Below are 18,542 nucleotides of genomic sequence, written 5' to 3'. Positions count from 1 at the left end.
CATGACCTGAGCCGAAGGCAGTCGCTTAACCAACTGAGCCACCCAGGCGCCCTGGGCCTGGGGTTTTCTTTATGGGATGCTTTTGAATTATTCACTGAACTTACTTGTTACAGATCTATTCAGATTGTCTTTTTTTTTTTTAAGTCTAATTTGGTTATTTGAATTAGACTTTGTCCATTTCATCTACTGTCTAATTTGTTAGCATAAAGTCATTTATGGGGGCGCCTGGGTGGCTCAATTGTTAAGTGTCTGCCTTCGGCTCAGGTTATGATCCCAGGGTCCTGGGATTGAGCCCCACATCGGGCTCCCTGCTTGGCATGAAGCCTGCTTCTCCCTCTCCCCCTGCTTGTGTTCTTTCTCTAGCTATCTCTCTCTCTGTCAAATAAATAAAATCTTTAAAAAAATAAAAATAAAGTCATTTATGATATTCCCTGATAATCCCTTTAATCTCTATCTTTTGGGTAAAGTATTTAGTCTTCTTCATTCCTGCTTTTGATAATTTATGTCTTTTATTTTCTTAGTCTGGGCTTGTCAATTTTGATTTTTTCCCCCCAAAAACCAGCTTTTGGTTTCATTACTGTTTTTCTGTTTCCTATTTTATTGATATTCAACCTAATCTTTTTTTTTTTTAAAGATTTTTTTTTTTATTTATTTGAGACAGAGAGAATGAGAGAGACAGAGAGCACATGAGAGGGGGGAGGGTCAGAGGGAGAAGCAGGCTCCCTGCTGAGCAGAGAGCCCGATGCGGGACTCGATCCAGGGACTCCAGGATCATGACCTGAGCCGAAGGCAGTTGCTTAACTAACTGAGCCACCCAGGCGCCCTCAACCTAATCTTTTTTAAGTAATCTCCACACCCAACATGGGACTCCAACTCACCACCGGGAGGTCAAGAGTCACATGCTCTACCGACTGAGCTAGTCAGGTGCCCCTAGATCCTTGATTTTAAACTTTTCTAACATAAGCATTTGAAACTACATTTTTCACTAAAGTATTGCCTTTGGTACAGTCCACAAGTTTCAAATGTTCTGTTTTCATTATCACACAGCAAAACATTTTTTAGTTTTCTTTGTAATCTATTTTTTCACCCATGTTATTCTGAAGGATGATATTAGGACATGTTCATTGCCAGTGTTGCTCAAGTCTTCTAGAGCTTTACCGGTGTTTGGTCTACTTGATTTTATCTTTACTATTTATTATCTTCCATCTACACTTTTTCCTGAAGTTTACATCATCTCATATTAATAACCACTCCAAGTTGCCTGTGATTAGTGATTGTGATAGTATAGCCTTTCTCATCCTTTTACTTCCACATCCATATTTCTTGTAAATTCTTGAGCATGTTTGTACTTGCTTTTTTTTTTTAAACTTTTTATTGGTCCATTTTCTAATCTCTATCATTTCTAGGTCTGTTTCTAATCTGGTATCATTTCATGCTTTTTTGCATGTCTTGTAATTTTCACTGAATGCTGGAAATTCTGTATGCTGAGTGTCTAGGTTTTGTCACCTTCTTTAAAAAGAATGTTGAGGTGGCGCCTGGTGGCTCAGTTGTTAAGCGTTTGCCTTCGGCTCAGGTCGTGATCCCAGGATCCTGGGATCGAGCCCCTGCTCCGTGGGAAGCCTACTTCTCCCTCTCCCACTCCCCCTGCTTGTGTTCCCTCTCTTGCTGTGTCTCTGTCAAATAAATAAACAAAATCTTAAAAAAATAAATAAATAAAAAGAATGTTGAATTTCAACTTAGCAGATAGCTAAAATAGTTATGGATCAATTTGATTCTAAATTTTCTTCTTTTAACCTTTATTGGGACAGGTCTAGTCTAGCTTTACTACCAAGATGTGACCTTTCTGAAGTCTGTTATTAAATGCCCCGAGGTATTCTCCATTTGAGGTAGTCAGAACTTTTCTCAGCCTTATTTAAGCTCTGGCAATTTTTCAGTTTACAGTTTCCCAGTAATTGTTCTTTCCTTATTAGATGCTCTTTGCCTGGCTTTGTAAGGTCTCAATATGTGCATTTACACTTTACTATTCGGCCAAATCGATGTAGATTTCTATAGCTCTTTTTGAGTAGATCCGCCATCTCGAGACAAAAATTCCACTTTCGTCTCCCTGAGCTCTGATTTCTTACTCTTCAAATCAGCCAGAACTTTGTTCTCTGCTCGAGTTCTTTCTCCTTATACCATCATCTGGAAAATACCACCATGCAAAAAGCCAGGGCAGTCATAGGGTTCACCTGATTTGTTTCTCCATCCTGTGCTGCATATTGTCCAACATCTCAAACTGGTTCTTTGCTATGTTTTGTATAGTTTTATAGTTGTTGATGGCAGGAGGGCAGTTACTGTCATGGCAGAAGCAGAAGTCTCCATCTTCGCTTTTTTGTTTTTATTTTTTTAAAGATTTTATTTATTTATTTGAGAGAGAGAGAGAGAGCATGAAAGGGGAGAGGGTCAGAGGGAGAAGCTGAGCCAGGAGCCCGATGCGGGGCCCGATCCCAGCACTCCAGGATCACGAACTGGGCTGAAGGCAGTCGCCGAACCAACTGAGCCACCCAAGCACCCCTCCATCTTTGCTTTTTTAAAGTTTGTGTCTTTTTTCTTTGATATTGCGCTTAAAATACTATGTTTTGTTTTTTTTTTAAGATTTTATTTATTTGTCCGAGAAAAGAGAGAGAGAGAGAATGCACAAGCAGAGGTAGAAGCAGGCTCCCTGCCAAGCAGAGAGCCCAATGCGGGACTCGATCCCAGGACCCTGGGATCATGACCTGAGCTGAAGGTAGATGCTTAACCGACTGAGCCTCCCAGGCGCCCCTAAAATATTATGTTTCTAAAGTCACTAGAACAGGCAAAAATCTGAACTAACCAGTGGTTATTTGATGATTTTAAGATTTTTTTTTTTATAGGAGTGATAAAGTTAACATGCTTATGTTAAAAGAGCCCCACAAAAAGTATCTTTTTTTTTTTTAAGATTTTATTTACAGGGACACCTGGGTGGCTCAGTTGTTAAGCGTCTGCCTTCGACTCAGGTCATGATCTCAGGTTCCTGGGATTGAGCCCCACATCGGGCTCCCTGCTTGGTGGGAAGCCTGCTTGTCCCTCTCCCACTCCCCCTGCTTGTGTTCTCTCGTTATCTCTCTGCCAAATAAATAAAATCTTAAAAAAAATAAAAAGATTTTATTTACTTATATTTAACCTACTGAGCCACCCTGGAATCCCTACAAAAAAGTATCTTATACAAACTTTTTTGCAGTTTGCTTTCTTAACTGTATGTCCTGGAGATCACTCCAGAATACTATATATTTCCTCATTCCATTTATTTAATAGTCCTCTACGGAATGACATTTGGATTGTTTCCCGTCTTTTGCTATTAAAAATATGGCAGTATTTGTTATTACAAACAGTAAAAATGAATAGCCTTGTACATAAATTTTACTCTATTTTTGTCAGTTTATCTTTGGTACGTAGGATAGATTCCTAGAAAAAAGTGTAAATTGTATGTCACTCTTCTAGATACCAAATTGGTAAAATTCTTAATCTCTGTAACATTAAGTATTCAAAAGAAAAAAATAAACAGGTTACTTATCTAAAGTAAATGTAGGCTACCGGTATAAAGTCATGGTTAGAGAAGGGGTTATATTTATTTCTCAAGTTAAAGGGTTAAATCAATCCACAGAAATAATACTTGTTTATTATTACAAATACTCTTGTAATTCTACCATAGTAGAATTAATAACCGTAGTTCTTGTTTTTCAGACACTGTCTTATATTAAAAGTTAACAATATTGTGACCTCAAAGAAAGGAATGAAATAAACTGTACCCTGTGTCTGGAGCGTATTTCACTTTCCTTCATTAAAACAATTCTAAAGATCCCACCTCCTTCATGAGGCCTTTTTGAACAGGAACATTCACTGAATAATCCTGGCCCCACCCTGTATAAACATGCTTCCTCATCGGCTTCACTTCACCTCACAACAGGCAACAATTTCCCTATGTGATTGTAAATGTTATTTGATACGTATTATTAATTATTACCAATAGATACCCTGGAACTAATTTTTTGGGGGTGTGCTGTTTTTTATGTCTACCTTCCATGTCTATTATGTCTGTGATAGTAAGCTCTCAAGGATGAAGGAGTGCTTTATTTCATTTATACTGTAACTGACAGACACAGTACATTTAAAGGGTCATTTAATAAATGCTCTCAATATTATTACAAGTTGCTCAGTTATGTGTTTAAGATTTTATAGAATTATCTGTTTACTGTGGGTTTTTTTAAAGATTTTATTTATTTATCTGAGACAGAGAGAGAGAGAGAGCACGGTCGGGGAGCAGGGGCAGAGGGACAGGAAGACTCCCCACCGAGCACAGAGCCCAACGACTCGGGGTGGGGGGTGGCGCCTGGATACCAGGACGCTGAGATCAGACCAGAGGCAAAGTTGATGCCCAAATGACTGAGCCACCAGGAGCCCCTATTTACCATGTCTTTTGAATGAAAGCTACTAGTATCTTCTTGAAATATAAGTAGTCCTAGTAATTTATATTATTAATAACCCTACTGCATACCCATGGTCTATAATTTTTAAGTTTCACTTTATTTTTTTTTAAAGATTTTATTTATTTATTTGACAGAGAGAGAGAGAGCACAAGCAGGGGGAGTGGCAGACAGAGGGAGAAGCAGGCTCCCTGCTGAGCAGGAAGCCCGATGAGGGACTCCATCCCAGGACCCTGGGATCATGACCTGAGCGGAAGGCAGCCACTTAACTGACTGAGCCACCCAGGTGTCCCTTAAGTTTCACTTTAAATATCAAGACAGAATTTGGGCCAGACTCCAAAATAAGTTTCTTATGCCATTTCTATTTTAATGTTGTTTTCTCCTTTTAAAATATCTTTCCTGGGGCGCCTGGGTGGCTCAGTCATTGGGTGTCTGCCTTCGGCTCGGGTCATGATCCCAGGATCCTGGGATCGAGCCCCGCATCGGACTCCCTGCTCGGCAGGAAGCCTGCTTCTCCCTCTCCCACTCCCCCTGCTTGTGTTCCCTCTCTCTCTGTGTCTCTCTCTGTCAAATAAATAAATAAAATCTTAAAATAAAATATCTTTCCTCTGTAAGACTACAATGAAATTTGCTAAATATATTTAATAACCCACATTTAAAGCTAGTATAGGCAGGACACAAGGGGCTATGACTTACCCTTCTAATACATGAAATACTTACGCATCTGTTGTCTTTGTACATCCGTTTAGATTCAGTACTTCAATGTTCCTACAATTTTGTGCAAAGGTCCTTTACAGGAAAGAAACAAAGTTAAACGTTTGAAAAGAAATGGGCACAATTCTAGGCATTACAAAAAAATAATAAAAGATATTATTATTGGTAATATTGGATGTTTGTACAAAACAAGCTCACATTTACAAATAAATTCATTTTCAACCACAAATTTTTTTTTAAGATTTTATTTATTTATTTGACAGAAAGTGAACGAGCACAAGGAGGGGGAGCAAAAGGCAGAGGGAGAGGGAGAAGCAGGCTCCCCACCGAGCAGAGAGCCCGATGCAGGACTCGATCCCAGGACCCTGGGATCATGACCTGAGCTGAAGGCAGACGCTCAACCTACTGAGCCACCCAGGCACCCCAACCATGAACTTTTAAACATTGATCTTTGTGCCAACCAAGGTTACAATTACCCGAACTTACTCAAGGCTCCAAAAGAATCATTTATGATATGAGGAATCTGGCTTTTGGTGGGGAGTACTTATTCTTGTTTTATTCTCAAGACCATACATCCCAAAACCATACATCCCAGTGTTATAAGCAATGTATGTGTGTTTGGGTTCTGAAGAGCTTAAGAATATAAAAATTATCTTAGCTTTTTCTGGGTGAGATGGTGCTGTTCTTTACTTCAGCCAAGAAGATCAATTAATCAACAGTTATGTTCTTACCTTAATGCATTGTCTCCTACTCCAAGACACCCACGAAGACTTAACTTCCGTAAAAAGCCCCCACATCTTTTTGAAATATTCTCCACTACTCGGCCCTGTAAAAAAAAGATAGAAACAAAACAAAGCAGAACAATAAGGTACCACATTGTTTTTGAAAAGAACTTTTACTTCTTTTCTTTTCTTTAAAATTTTTAAAAAGATTTTATTTATTTGAGAGAAAGAGTGAGTGAGTGAGAGAGAGAGCTCATGAGCATGGGGAGAGGGAGAAGCAGGCTCCCCACTGAGCAGGGAGCCTGATATGGGACTCGATCCCAGGACCCTGAGATCATAACCTGAGCCGAAGGCAGCCGCTTAACCGACTGAGCCACCCAGGTGCCCCTCTACTTGTTTTCAAAACTTAATTCAGGGCGCCTGGGTGGCTCAGTTGGTTAAGCGACTGCCTTCGGCTCAGGTCGTGATCCTGGAGTCCCTGGATCGAGTCCCGCATCGGGCTCCCTGCTCGGCAGGGAGCCTGCTTCTCCCTCTGACCCTCCCCCCTCTCATGTGCTCTCTGTCTCTCTCATTCTCTCTGTCTCAAATAAATAAATAAAATCTTTAAAAAAAAAAACTTAATTCAATAAAGAAATTTCAACTTCCTTTGAGAAATCTTTCCTGATCAACTCATCTACCTGAAACAGGTTTACACCCCATATTGTTTATTTTGTTCGGTCTGTGAGACACTCTGCAGTTGAGGAAATGGTGCTCTGTTCTTCTTATGCCACTATATTAACGCAGACTGACCTCCGGGTTAAACTGCAGCTACTGAAGGACATTAGCTATCTTTACTACTTCTGAATCCTTTCCAAAGTGTTTACTATAGCACTCTAAATACAGCGGAGACTCAACAAACACTTAACAGAAGCTTGCTGAATGATTTTGTGGGTCATGTTGCTTTAAATATTTATATCCATGAAGATCAGACAACTGTGAAAAACCTAAGAGTCCAGCATAATGTCAGTGGGTATTATTTTAAAAGTACTTTCTGTAGAAATGGAAAGTTCATGTGAGGCTTTTGAAAAACTTCTTATATGGATACTCAAGACAAGTTCCCCTAGAACTTAAAAATTTTTTAAATCTAAATCTCATTTTAATCTTATAATATGATGAGGAAGCTATTATTTCCACTCTACTGATAAGAAAACCAAGGACCACAGAATTCAGGTTCATGTTAAAATAATCTAAGCTTAAGCCATTATCCTTCTCTGTTTTAGAGATAATAGGCTATATACTAAGAGATGAACTATGAGGAAGAAGTTTGAAGGGGAAAAAAAAATTTCTCCCCAGCAAAAATAATTCATTAAATGACTTTGGCTTCATTCTTTTTTCATTCTCCACAAAAACTGTCTCTAGGCTCCCCAAAGACCAAATTGCTCATCTCAATTAGAATTTATACAAATATCATCCTCCAAGTTGTTAACTCTATTCATTCTTCAATAAGCAAATATAAAAAGACTTCCTTAAAAATGAGCACAAGTTCACATTTCCACCACGAAAATAAAAACAAAAATTTTTAGTCCTATTAATACTAAATAATTCAGTATTCCACCAGTAAAATAGCTCTGCTTATTCTCAAAATCTGAGCAAGCTTGTTGGGAACATTGCAGGTTCCCATGAAGTTCAGATGCACTGAAATTAATAGTTTTTCTCTCCAGGGAAAGGAGATTTATATGGTTGGGGCTAATCTGTTCCATGCTGTAATTACATTCTAACATGAGAAATGGGGCCACACACCACATAATTATACCTCAATATCCCTCTGGAAATCAAACAGGTCAATTCGCTGCCAGTTACTGCCATCCAGAGCCAGAACATTCCAGGCCTGTTTTGAAGAAAAAGAGACAAAATGAGCAGAAGCTCAAGGGGGAAAACCAGCATATTCAAGTTCATAATTCAAACCAATGATTGAAATTGACCAAAAAATTTCTCAGCCCACCACCATTAACTCCCAAAAGTTCTGCCTTGTTTCTGATTGATATTTTATCCAATTAGATTATCCCATAAATGAGTGGATATAGAAACTAGAAGCTAGGGGGGTTGGGAGAGGACAGATTGTGGTAAGTATATTAGCCAGAATCTCTTTTCTAACCGGAAGATTTAGTTTCTAATCTCCAAATGAGATACTTCTGCTGATGAAAAACAAGTCTCTTACTCCAATCCTTCCACTAGGAGCAAGATGAGGTGAAACCAAAGAAAGAGTAAAGTACTCTGAATATGGCTATATTCAATATACATATTTGCTATCCATAATCACTTGGTCAGACCTGAAACTGATATAGTAACACGGGACTTAGAAAGGACACTCATTTCTCCATATACATGACAGAATCTTATTGCTTTCCTCATTAGCAATTTACTCACTGAGGCATGTTTTTCAACTGGTCATCTTTCCCTCTAACTTACTCGAGTCAGTGGAAATTTTAAAACAGTGAACGTTTAACACTTCTCATACATTTCTTCAGTTAAGCTAAAGAGAGGCAAGAATTTCGACTTTTTAGGATTAGAAAAAATGACTCCAATAAGACTTAATTTATTGTGTATCATATTTTAATGAGAAAGCTTTTAAAAGTTTCTCCTATTAAAGTATAAACAAAAGTTTTAAAATTGCTGAGTTATAAACTTAGAATATTATCTCTTACTATAACACATCAAAATGGAGTCAATACTGAGATTCTAAAAAGGAGATTACAAGCCCCAGGGTAAGTGTCACACAATCAGCCAGAAATATGTCAGGGGTATGAGGGTAAATAAAGTTATTACTTTGGAAATCTTTAAGGTTTACTCAGGAGTTCAGTGTTGCTTTTCTTTTTGTGGTCTCATGGCATCTTAAATGGCTAACCATGGGAGACAAAAGATAAAACTTTTAAAAGATCATATGTTTACTAGATTCTTAGGTAAATATACTTCTGGTTTGATTTGATATTTCTCATTTCCTTCCTTTCACTAATAAGAAGAAAACATAACAAACTGAGACTAAAATTAGGAATCACAGGTTCCTTTCTAGAGTCTTTTTTTAAGGAAAAAACTAATTCATTAAGTAGTTCAAGTACAGAAAACAATCATCGCATAAGTACTGATGTACCAATTCTCCAGATTTAACAAAAACTGGTGGTGTGCTTTCCTTTCTTTTAAAGTTAAAACATTAATAGGGAAGAGGAACCTGCAAATGAAAACAATCAAAATTCACTAAAATCAACACCCATGAGATGAGACTGCTGCAACTTAACAAAAAGGTTTAGACATGATGAGTCTGGGTATATTGTTTCTCAATGATGACCTCAGCTCCATATGAAGATATTAAGGAAACCCTATTCATTTGTACCAGCCATTTCCATAGCACAAATACAAGGGATAAAAAAGTCATCAAGAAAAATCATCAAAATACTACTGACTGTTTCCAAAGTAGCTGATACACAGATTTAGTATGGCTTTTGGGATGCAGAAATTATATTAAAGTTAGCAAGACATGATGAATTTTCTATGGTAAGTTTTGTGGGGTTTTTTGAGGGGAGTAGTGTTGGTTATTTGAAAACCTGTGCACACCTACAAAGATAAAGACAATATGGGATAACCCTGTTCCATATCCAGCACTTAGGACAGTATCTCATACACAGTAGTTTCTCAATAAATGTTTATTAAACGGACAAGCAAAAAGCCATTGTCCAGTTATTTAAAAAAGTGATGATTGCATGCGCCCATTCAACGTAAGTTAATCATTACAGATCTGTATTACAAAAGAGAAAGCAATTTTCCCACAACACAGAATCTATTCTTTATATTAGTGGCAGCCAATAAGATTATATTTCAGTTTTGTCACAACAATATCAATTGACAAAAATAGATAAGTGAAATTAAAAACTGACTTTAAGAATGGAATCTGGTTTGCCCTGTAATTTTTAAATAAATTATATTCTAGGTATTAAATTTTGAGGAAAGCAATATGGGGAAAAAACATGAGAATTAGAGCCTTGAGCCTTCCGTGGGTGTGTGTTTGTGTGTGTGTGTGCATATAAAATGAACTAGAAAAACATAATGAAACACTATTTTATTACAATTCTGAGTAGAGCCTAACTTTTTGATTTGCATGTTTAATACTTTTTCCTTGAAAATGTTTCGTTAAAAAAAAAAAAAGAAAATGTTTCCTGTTTGCATTAAATAGTTAAGATTTCCAAAAAATTAAAGTTAGAGACAGTATATATTGTAGAATCCTACTGCAGAATTACATGGGTTTGGGAATGCCATGCATTAAATACCAACCTCTGACACATAACCAACTAACATCTGAAGGAAACGGTTTGCCTACTATATACAGAGGCTGATACCATCAGCATCAGGAAGGGGTACCCCTATAATCATCAACAATTCTTACCCTGGAGACCTGAGCACAGCGACACAAAGTAACAACATCCAGAAAAGAAAATATCCTAAAAGAGAGGGAGACAAACTTTATTATATGATAAGTAGTTTCTTTTGATTTTTACCTATAAATGCCTATGTTAATAAATGCATGAAAAGGGAGAAGTTCTTTTTTTTTTTTTTTAAGATTTTATTTATTTATTTGACAGAGACAGACACAGCGAGAGAGGGAACACAAGCAGGGGGAGCGGGAGAGGGAGAAGCAGGCTTCCCGCTGAGCAGGGAGCCCGATGCGGGTTGGATCCCAGGGTCCTGGGATCATGACCTGAACTGAAGGCAGAGGCTTAACGACTGAGCCACCCAGGCGCCCCAGGGAGAAGTTCTTTTGAACAAACACAAAAAATGGGAGCAACTTACAACATAACACTGCCCATATAAAACATTGGGGGAGAAAGAAATCTTTTACTTGAGAATGTATGTATAAGTACCACGTAAGTTCGATTACTTATATCAAGGGATAATAAAATATTTCTAACTGATACAATCTGTTAAAAAGTAAAAAAAACAATGTTCACACTTCTGGTTATCAAAAGACTAGGGGAGTGTTAACTTTACAAAGAATATGACAATTATGAAGGAAAAAAGATTAAATAATATAGTAACACCTAAAAAATGAATAACTATATTAAATCTCTATACATGTAATTCTAATTTAGGAAGTTATAAAACTCATCACTGTCGGGAAACACAGCCTAGAATTCTTCTCAGACCTTCAGAAGTTAAATATTTATTTTGAAGCATTATTATTTGAAATAATTGATTTGCTTAAAGTGTGATAACTCTCTACACTATAAGCCACCTGTAAAAACAGGTCAGAGCATCCTCGTAATAAGTGAATGGGTCACATCTGTTTAAAGCCCTCTTTACTCATGAGCGCCCTTTAAAGGTCATTTTGATCTGAATAATAAGCTAAACTCTTCTGCAAGTGCACAAGAACTGTAATATAGCACGTGCTTCAAAGGTTTAAGTAAATTAATTTTGCCTTAAGGATTTTATAAATTCCTTGAGATAACCGGAGATACCTAGGATGTTACAAAATGGAGGTGAGGAAGCATTAATTTGGAGAAGAATGAAGGCCAGATTTTTTTCTTCCATAATTACTTTAAGCATAAAAACCTTCTGAGTTAGCTTAAAAGAACAAAATTTTGTTGCTTAGTGATTAGAGCCTATCAGTCACATTTTTGGAACTAGGAATAAACTCAGCTAATAATTACATCAGACAAGGGCGCCTAGGTGACTCAGGTCATGAGATTGAGCCCCACGTTGGGCTGCCCACTGAGCGTGGAGCCTACTTAAGATTCTCCACTCCTCACCCACTCACATGTTCTCTCTCTCTCTAAAAAAATAAAAATAAAAAATAAACTTTAAAAAATAATTACATCAGACAAAAAGTAATGTGCATTTTGTAAATATTTGTGGGTTGTTTTTTTTTAAACTTTTTGTTGGAGCACCTGGGTGGCTCAGTCATTAAGTATCTGCCTTTGGCTCAGGTCCCGGGGTCCTGGGATCAAGTCCCACATCGGGCTCCCTGCTCAGTGGGAAGCCTGCTTCTCCCTCTCCCACTCCCCCTGCTTGTGTTCCTGCTCTCGCTGTGTCTCTCTCTGTCAAATAAATAAATCTTAAAAAAATCTTAAAAAAATAATAATAATAAATAAACTTTTTTGTTATTTGGGTAAAATATACATAACATAAAATTTGCCATTTTAATCATTCTTAAGTGTACAATTCAGTAGCATTAAGTACATTCACACTGTTGTGCAACCATTACCATTACCCATCTCCAGAACTTTTTCATCTTTCCAAACTGAAACTCCATACTTAAACAGTAACTCCTCCTTCCCCTTTCCACTAGCTCCTGCCAACTACCACTCTACTTTCTTTGTCTATAAATTTGGCTACTCTAGGTACTTCATATGAGAGGAATCATATGGTATTCGTCCTTTTGTGCTTTTTTAAAGATTTATTTATTTCTGAGAGAGAGAGAGCAGAGGGAAGAGCAGAGGGAGAGGGAGACAGAGACTCTTAAGCTGACTCCACATTGATTGAGGAGCCTGCAGGGCTCGATCTCACGACCCCAAGATCATGAACTGAGCCGAAATCAAGAGTCAGACCACTCAACAGACTGAGTCATCCAGGCGCCCCAGTATTTGTCCTTTTGTAACTGGCTTATTTCACTGAGCATAATGTCTTTAAGGTTCATCGAGGTAACATGTCTCAGAATTTCCTTCCCTAATGCTACATAATACTCTGCTGTAGGGGCGCCTGGGGGGGCTCAGTCAGTTAAGCAGCCAACTCTTGGTTTTGGCTCAGGTCTTGATCTTGGGGTCATGGGATTGAGCCCTCCATCCGGCTCCATGCTCAGAGCAAGTCTGCTTGGGATTCTCTCCCTCTGCCTCTGCCCCTCCTTAAATAAATAAAATAAAATTAATTAATTAAATAACCTTGGGGCATCTCTAAATAAATAAAAATCTTGGGGCGCCTGGGTGGCTCAGTCGTTAAGCATCTGCCTTCGGTTCAGGTCATGATCCCAGGGTCCTGGGATTGAGCCCCAAAACGGGCTCCCTGCTCAGTGGGAAGCCTGCTTCTCCCTCTCCCACTCCCCCTGCTTGTGTTCCCTCTTTTGTTATCTCTGTCAAATAAATAAATAAAATCTTTAATAAATAAATAAATAAATAAATAACTTGGGGCGCCTGGGTGGCACAGTTGGTTAAGCAGCCAACTCTGGTTTCAGCTCAGGTGGTGATCTCGGGTTGTGGAATCAAGCCCCACCTCAGGCTCCATGTTCAGTGGGGAGTCCGCTTGAGATTCTCTCCCTCTACCTCTGCCCCCCTCATGCTCTCTCTAAAATAAATATACAAATCTTTAAAATAAATAGAATCTTTAAAAAAAATATTCCACTGTATGTGCATATCACATTTTGTACATCTGTCCATAGAAGGAAAGTTTGGATGCCTTTCTTGTTCCCTTGAGGTGGTCCAGCTACCACCCTGATGACATTTTTTTATAGAATAAATCTCCCATCCTCTTCAGTACAGATTACTAACCACTCCCAAATAAATATAGATATCCCCAACTTAGGTACCTCAATTCCTAAAACAGTAAATTTTTCTTATGCAACAAACATTCTTGAATTGCTGAAACGCCCCTGCCTTTTCCTGTCTTCTGCTATATCGTACCTGTATGTGGAATTTCATAATCTAAAGATCCTGTTTCTGCAAACTCATCACTAACTCCTGAGCAATTTGTATAAATATATTATTACACCTGGGGGGACACAGGCGAACAGCTTTACAGGTAATGATCCTAGTTAGACTACAGTAAACTTTTCTCCACAAAAGGAAGCACTATAGACAGACAGACATGAAACATCAGGCTGGAGGCCAAATGCACACCTAGGAGACTCTCTGAAGCACACATCTCAGCAATCCTAATTCCATTCTTAGAATGTACTGACTGGGGTTCTGAATATCAAGATCCCAAATGAGTTAGGTTTTCACCTGAATTTTGACACTACAGTACATTAAAAAGAGAGAAGACAAATATAGCCACTATGCTCCTGTATTCAAGTAAAAAGAGCTTGGTCTTTCCAGTCTTGATTTGGCTCCCTAGTAAGATGACTGATAAGCCTCAGTGCTTAAGTCCCTTCTACCACTCCATACTAGTCTGTCTAAATGTCTATTATTTTGTAAACTTTCTTTGATTTCTACTTATTCTACATACTTGACAGTGGAGATAATTATGTTTAGAGACCTAAATATAAGAATTGTTGGGATAGGCTGCCAGGGTTTTAGCCAGAGCAATGTTTTTTTTTTGTTGTTGGGGTGGGGGGCTCACAATGAGCATTTATTCTTCGAAATATCGTAATGTTAATGTAAATTAAAAAAAAAATTAGTACAGGGGCGCCTGGGTGGCTCAGTCGTTGAGGGTCTGCCTTTGGCTCGGGTCATGATCCCAGGGTCCTGGGATCCAGCCCCGCATCGGGCTCCCTGCTCCACGGGAAGCCTGCTTCTCCCTCTACCACTCCCCCTGCTTGTGTTCCCTCTCTCTCTGTGTCTCTCTCTGTCAAATAAAATCCTTAAAAAAAAAAAACAGGACATGTATAAATATATATCTATAGCATCTATATAATAAGCCAGCATAATAAACTACATTATACTGAGCACCTTCCTGCTTTTCATTATCTTCAGGCTAAGTACCTTAGAGCGTGTTGACAGTGGTCCTTTTCTCTACACTTTAACCCTTTACATAATTCCTCCTGAGATACCTATGTCCATAACCAGAATGGTTAGGTGATAACAACACTTATGGTGGTGGGCATTTCATAATGTATGCAATTGTCAAATCACTATGTTGTACTTTTTTCTTTTTTAAAAGTAGGGTCCAGGTCCAATGTGGGGCTCCAACTCATGACTCTGAGATTAAGATTTGTATGCCCCACCAACTAAGCCAGCCAGGGGCCCTGCCCTGATAACCAGAATGGTTAAGATCAAAGAGATAAGAAAACTGAGATGGAATGAAGGGTCTGCTATTGTCTAAGGATCCTCTTGATTGCTTCAATAAAAGTCTTTTCCCATCTCTTATCAACAGACTATAGAAAGACTGGACTGGCTTTAGGCTGCCCAGGTTTAAGCAAAGTAGACCTCGCCTTCCCCACCCTTAATAAAGAACACCAGGAAGCAAAAAGACACTAAAACATCATGTGGAAGAAAACAGGGTCTAATTCTACATAAAACTCACTACCATACAAAAAAAGAAAAAAACAGGGGCGCCTGGGTGGCTCAGTCATTAAGCGTGTGCCTTCGGCTCAGGTCATGATCCCAGGTTCCTGGGATCGAGCCCTGTATTGGGCTCCCTGCTCAGCGGGAAGCCTGCTTCTCCCTCTCCCACTCCCTCTGCTTGTGTTCCTGCTCTCGCTATCTCTGTCAAATAAATAAATGAAATCTTTAAAAGAAAAAAAAAGCGTACAGTGGTCCTGGAGAGGTTATAACTGGATAACTCCATTTACATAATGGGGATATCTACAGGTATAACTTTTTTAAGAATAATTTGACAGTGTCTATTAAAATAAAAGATACACATATTACAACCTGCAGAAGCAAAAGTAGGAGTAAAAATGGCTTACAGAATATTCATGGCAGCATTATTTGAAATAATGAAAAGTTAGAAACAATCTTTATATAAATAACAATACTTAAATAAATATGGTACATTCGGTCAATGAACTATTGTACGTAGCTGACTTTTAAAAGAATGAGGTAATGCTACATGAACTGACCTAAAAAGAGGTCAATGATTATTAAGTGACAGAAACAAAAACAAGTTGTGGAAGAGTATTTATATCATGTTTTCATTTTTGAAAAATATAAAATATGATACATGGAGACATATAAGTATTGTACATGTAATATATCTAGATACAAGTGGATACATCTGCTACCTTTGGAGGGGAGAATAGGCTTTTTTTGGGGGTGGGTGGATACTGAAAGCAGGGATTAAGGAAGTCAGTTGTTTACTTCTTTGTATTTTTCAAAGTGTTGGGCTAATGAGTAATTTATATATTATTTGTTAAAAAAATTTTAAAGGAACGGGATGAAGATCTTTGGCCATATGATGTGTTAAGGCCTGCTCTGAATTTAGGGTTCTTTTTTTTTTTTTTTTTTAAGATTTTATTTATTTGAGAGAGGGAGCACATGAGAGATCACAAGCAGGGGGAGCAGCAGAAGCAGACTCTCCGCTGAGCAGGAAGCCCGATGTGGGGCTCAATCCCAGGACCGAGGGATCATGACCCGAGCCAAAGGCAGATACTTAGACTGAGCCACCCAGGCGCCCCTGAATTTAGGGTTCTGATACTTGCCTACTGTCTGACAGAAACTACACCACATTTTCAAAATTGGAAACTTCTTATTCCTCACAAGAGACAATCAGTTTGCAGGAACTGGTCATTAAAACTGTATGCTAGTGTCTGTACTATCTACCTACCAGATGCAGGTTTACTAGGCCTCTGCTTTAAGTGAGAGGACATAAGGTATTATGGTTATCATCCGTCATCTTGTGGAGAATTCTGCTAAAAGCAATGTATGTTATCTGTAGCTATCGTGGACAAGAGCATTGACTCTTTAGACAAGAATCTGTTACAGATTAAATTATACATACTTGGTTATTAATGTGGACATACTTCCATATTAGAAGTGAATCAGAGTTGGCAGACATAACCACCAAGAGATCAGATCATCTTAGCTTCTTAAATTAGGGCTGTGCTTTTTGGCTCCTTTTTAACTTGAATCTCAATGCAAAACTGTTTCTAAATAAACCAGATGCACACCCCTGGCCATAAAGAATAGAAAAATAAGTATCCTAGGTGTTTTTTAAATGATCTTATTGTTACAAATCTGGAGAGGACACATCAGACAACTGGTCTTCTATCCAGCTACTTACAGTTAACTATTCAATCAAGATTATACGGATCAGAAATTATGCAAACCTAATCTACTCATATCTGGTAATCCCATGTAGCACACTAAATCATTTAGTTCTTCAGGTGTACAAGTAACAACTACTTAAATTATTAACTAGACCGAGTTGACAGGGAAGTTTTGTCTTTCTAAATGAGAAGCTCTACAGGAATGTTAATGAGGGTTTTGTGTATGTTTATGTGACTATGTTGAGCAACTGGCAATATCACCTTCTATGAACACTTTTTTTTTTTTTTAAAGATTTTATTTATTTATTTGACAGAGAGAGACACAGCAAGAGAGGGAACACAAGCAGGGGGAGTGGGAGAGGGAGAAGCAGGCTTCCCGCGGAGCAGGGAGCCCGATGTGGGGCTCAATCCCAGGATCCCAGGATCATGACCTGAGCCGAAGGCAGACGCTTAACGACTGAGCCACCCAGATGCCCCTATGAACACTTTCTAGACAAAAATCACCTTGGCTATGCTATGTGGTACAGAATTTTGAGCACTGCATTAACCATTTATTGACATGCTGGAAATAGTTTATAATTTTTTCTTGAGGAAATAAAACTCAATGCGAAAGTAGGGTAGTGCTTTATTGTCATGGTTAGGCCTTTTATTTTCCATCAAAGGATGACAAATCTACTTGTTCACCTGGTTTGAAGTACAGGAATCAATCATCAATCCACAGCTAAGGATATTTTGACTCCAGGACCTCATAAGAAATATAATCCTTGTGCTACCCTAATCTTATGAAAATTCCAGCTAAGATAAGTGAAATTTATAGAAGACTGTTTGAAGGACATTCATGATTCCTTTAAGTATGTTATATTCTCTCTGTGGTAGGCACTGTAATTGACTCTCCAACATCCACTTCAGCCCAGTTAATTAGTCTAAACCTGTCACAGTGACTGGTTCAGGCCTAAGCCAATTTGGGCTAATGAGATCGGAGAAGAGGCTTTATAGGAGTATAAATGGTTGCCTATCTCTCCCCTCAGAGTGAACAAAGACACATGTTGATCCAGTATTTGCTGGCATCCATCCTGTGCCCATAAAGAAAAGAGTTTTTAGGACCAAGCTGATGCGGCTTCTAGCAGAACAAACAGAAAATTGCTGATGACATTGGGGATCCCATAAATCAATGAACCTCGGGATGTAGGCAGCCTGATCTTTGTGTTTCCTTTTGTATGAAATAACTTCCCTTACTGTGTAAACCCATTTCAGAGTTTCTATTACTTGCAGCCAAAAGCAACCTTGGATCAACTGGACTGTCAGAAGCATCCATTTATTTTTACATGTTATTATTTTGTTTTTTTAACTACTACAAAGGTGCTACAAGATGTGACCATATGAAATCTGTGACTGAATTTGCTATGGAACTTTACCCACAAAATGTTAAGTAGACTCTCATTTGAGAAATTTCTCTTAGAAAGTAGTGCTTTCTAGAAAGAGCTCTGATTTTATGGTATAATATATATATTTCATCTTTTCTGCTAAGAATATTATTTTAGGGGTGCCTGGGTGGCTCAGTGTTTGGGCGTCTGACTTTGGCTTGGGTCATGGATCCCAGGGTCCTGGGATTGAGCCCTGCATTGGGCTCCCTGCTCCACGGGAAGCCTGCTTCTCCCTCTCCCACTCCCCATTCTTGTGTTCCCTCTCTCGCTGTGTCTCTCTCTGTCAAATAAATAAATAAAATCTTAAAAAAAAAAA

The 18,542-nt window shown here is 38.4% G+C and overlaps 1 protein-coding gene across 1 annotated transcript in view; it reads right to left on the bottom strand.

Moving 5' to 3' along the window:
- Window positions 1-18,542, bottom strand: part of FBXL20 (F-box and leucine rich repeat protein 20) — a 95,242-nt gene that overhangs the window by 21,399 nt on the left and 55,301 nt on the right. The window contains exons 3-6 of the mRNA XM_081805073.1: window positions 10,335-10,389; window positions 7,713-7,787; window positions 5,930-6,024; window positions 5,205-5,273 (exon numbers count right to left, since the gene is read on the bottom strand). Coding sequence (XP_081661199.1) covers window positions 5,205-5,273; window positions 5,930-6,024; window positions 7,713-7,787; window positions 10,335-10,389 — 294 coding nt within the window. The remainder of the gene's footprint in view (window positions 1-5,204; window positions 5,274-5,929; window positions 6,025-7,712; window positions 7,788-10,334; window positions 10,390-18,542) is intronic.

This window comes from Leptonychotes weddellii, chromosome 15 (assembly GCF_054177405.1).
Source record: "Leptonychotes weddellii isolate Sample4059 chromosome 15, ASM5417740v2, whole genome shotgun sequence".
Taxonomy (NCBI): Eukaryota; Metazoa; Chordata; class Mammalia; order Carnivora; family Phocidae; genus Leptonychotes; species Leptonychotes weddellii.
Note: the sequence above shows the minus strand (reverse complement) of the source record. Positions and strands in the feature narration are given on the sequence as shown.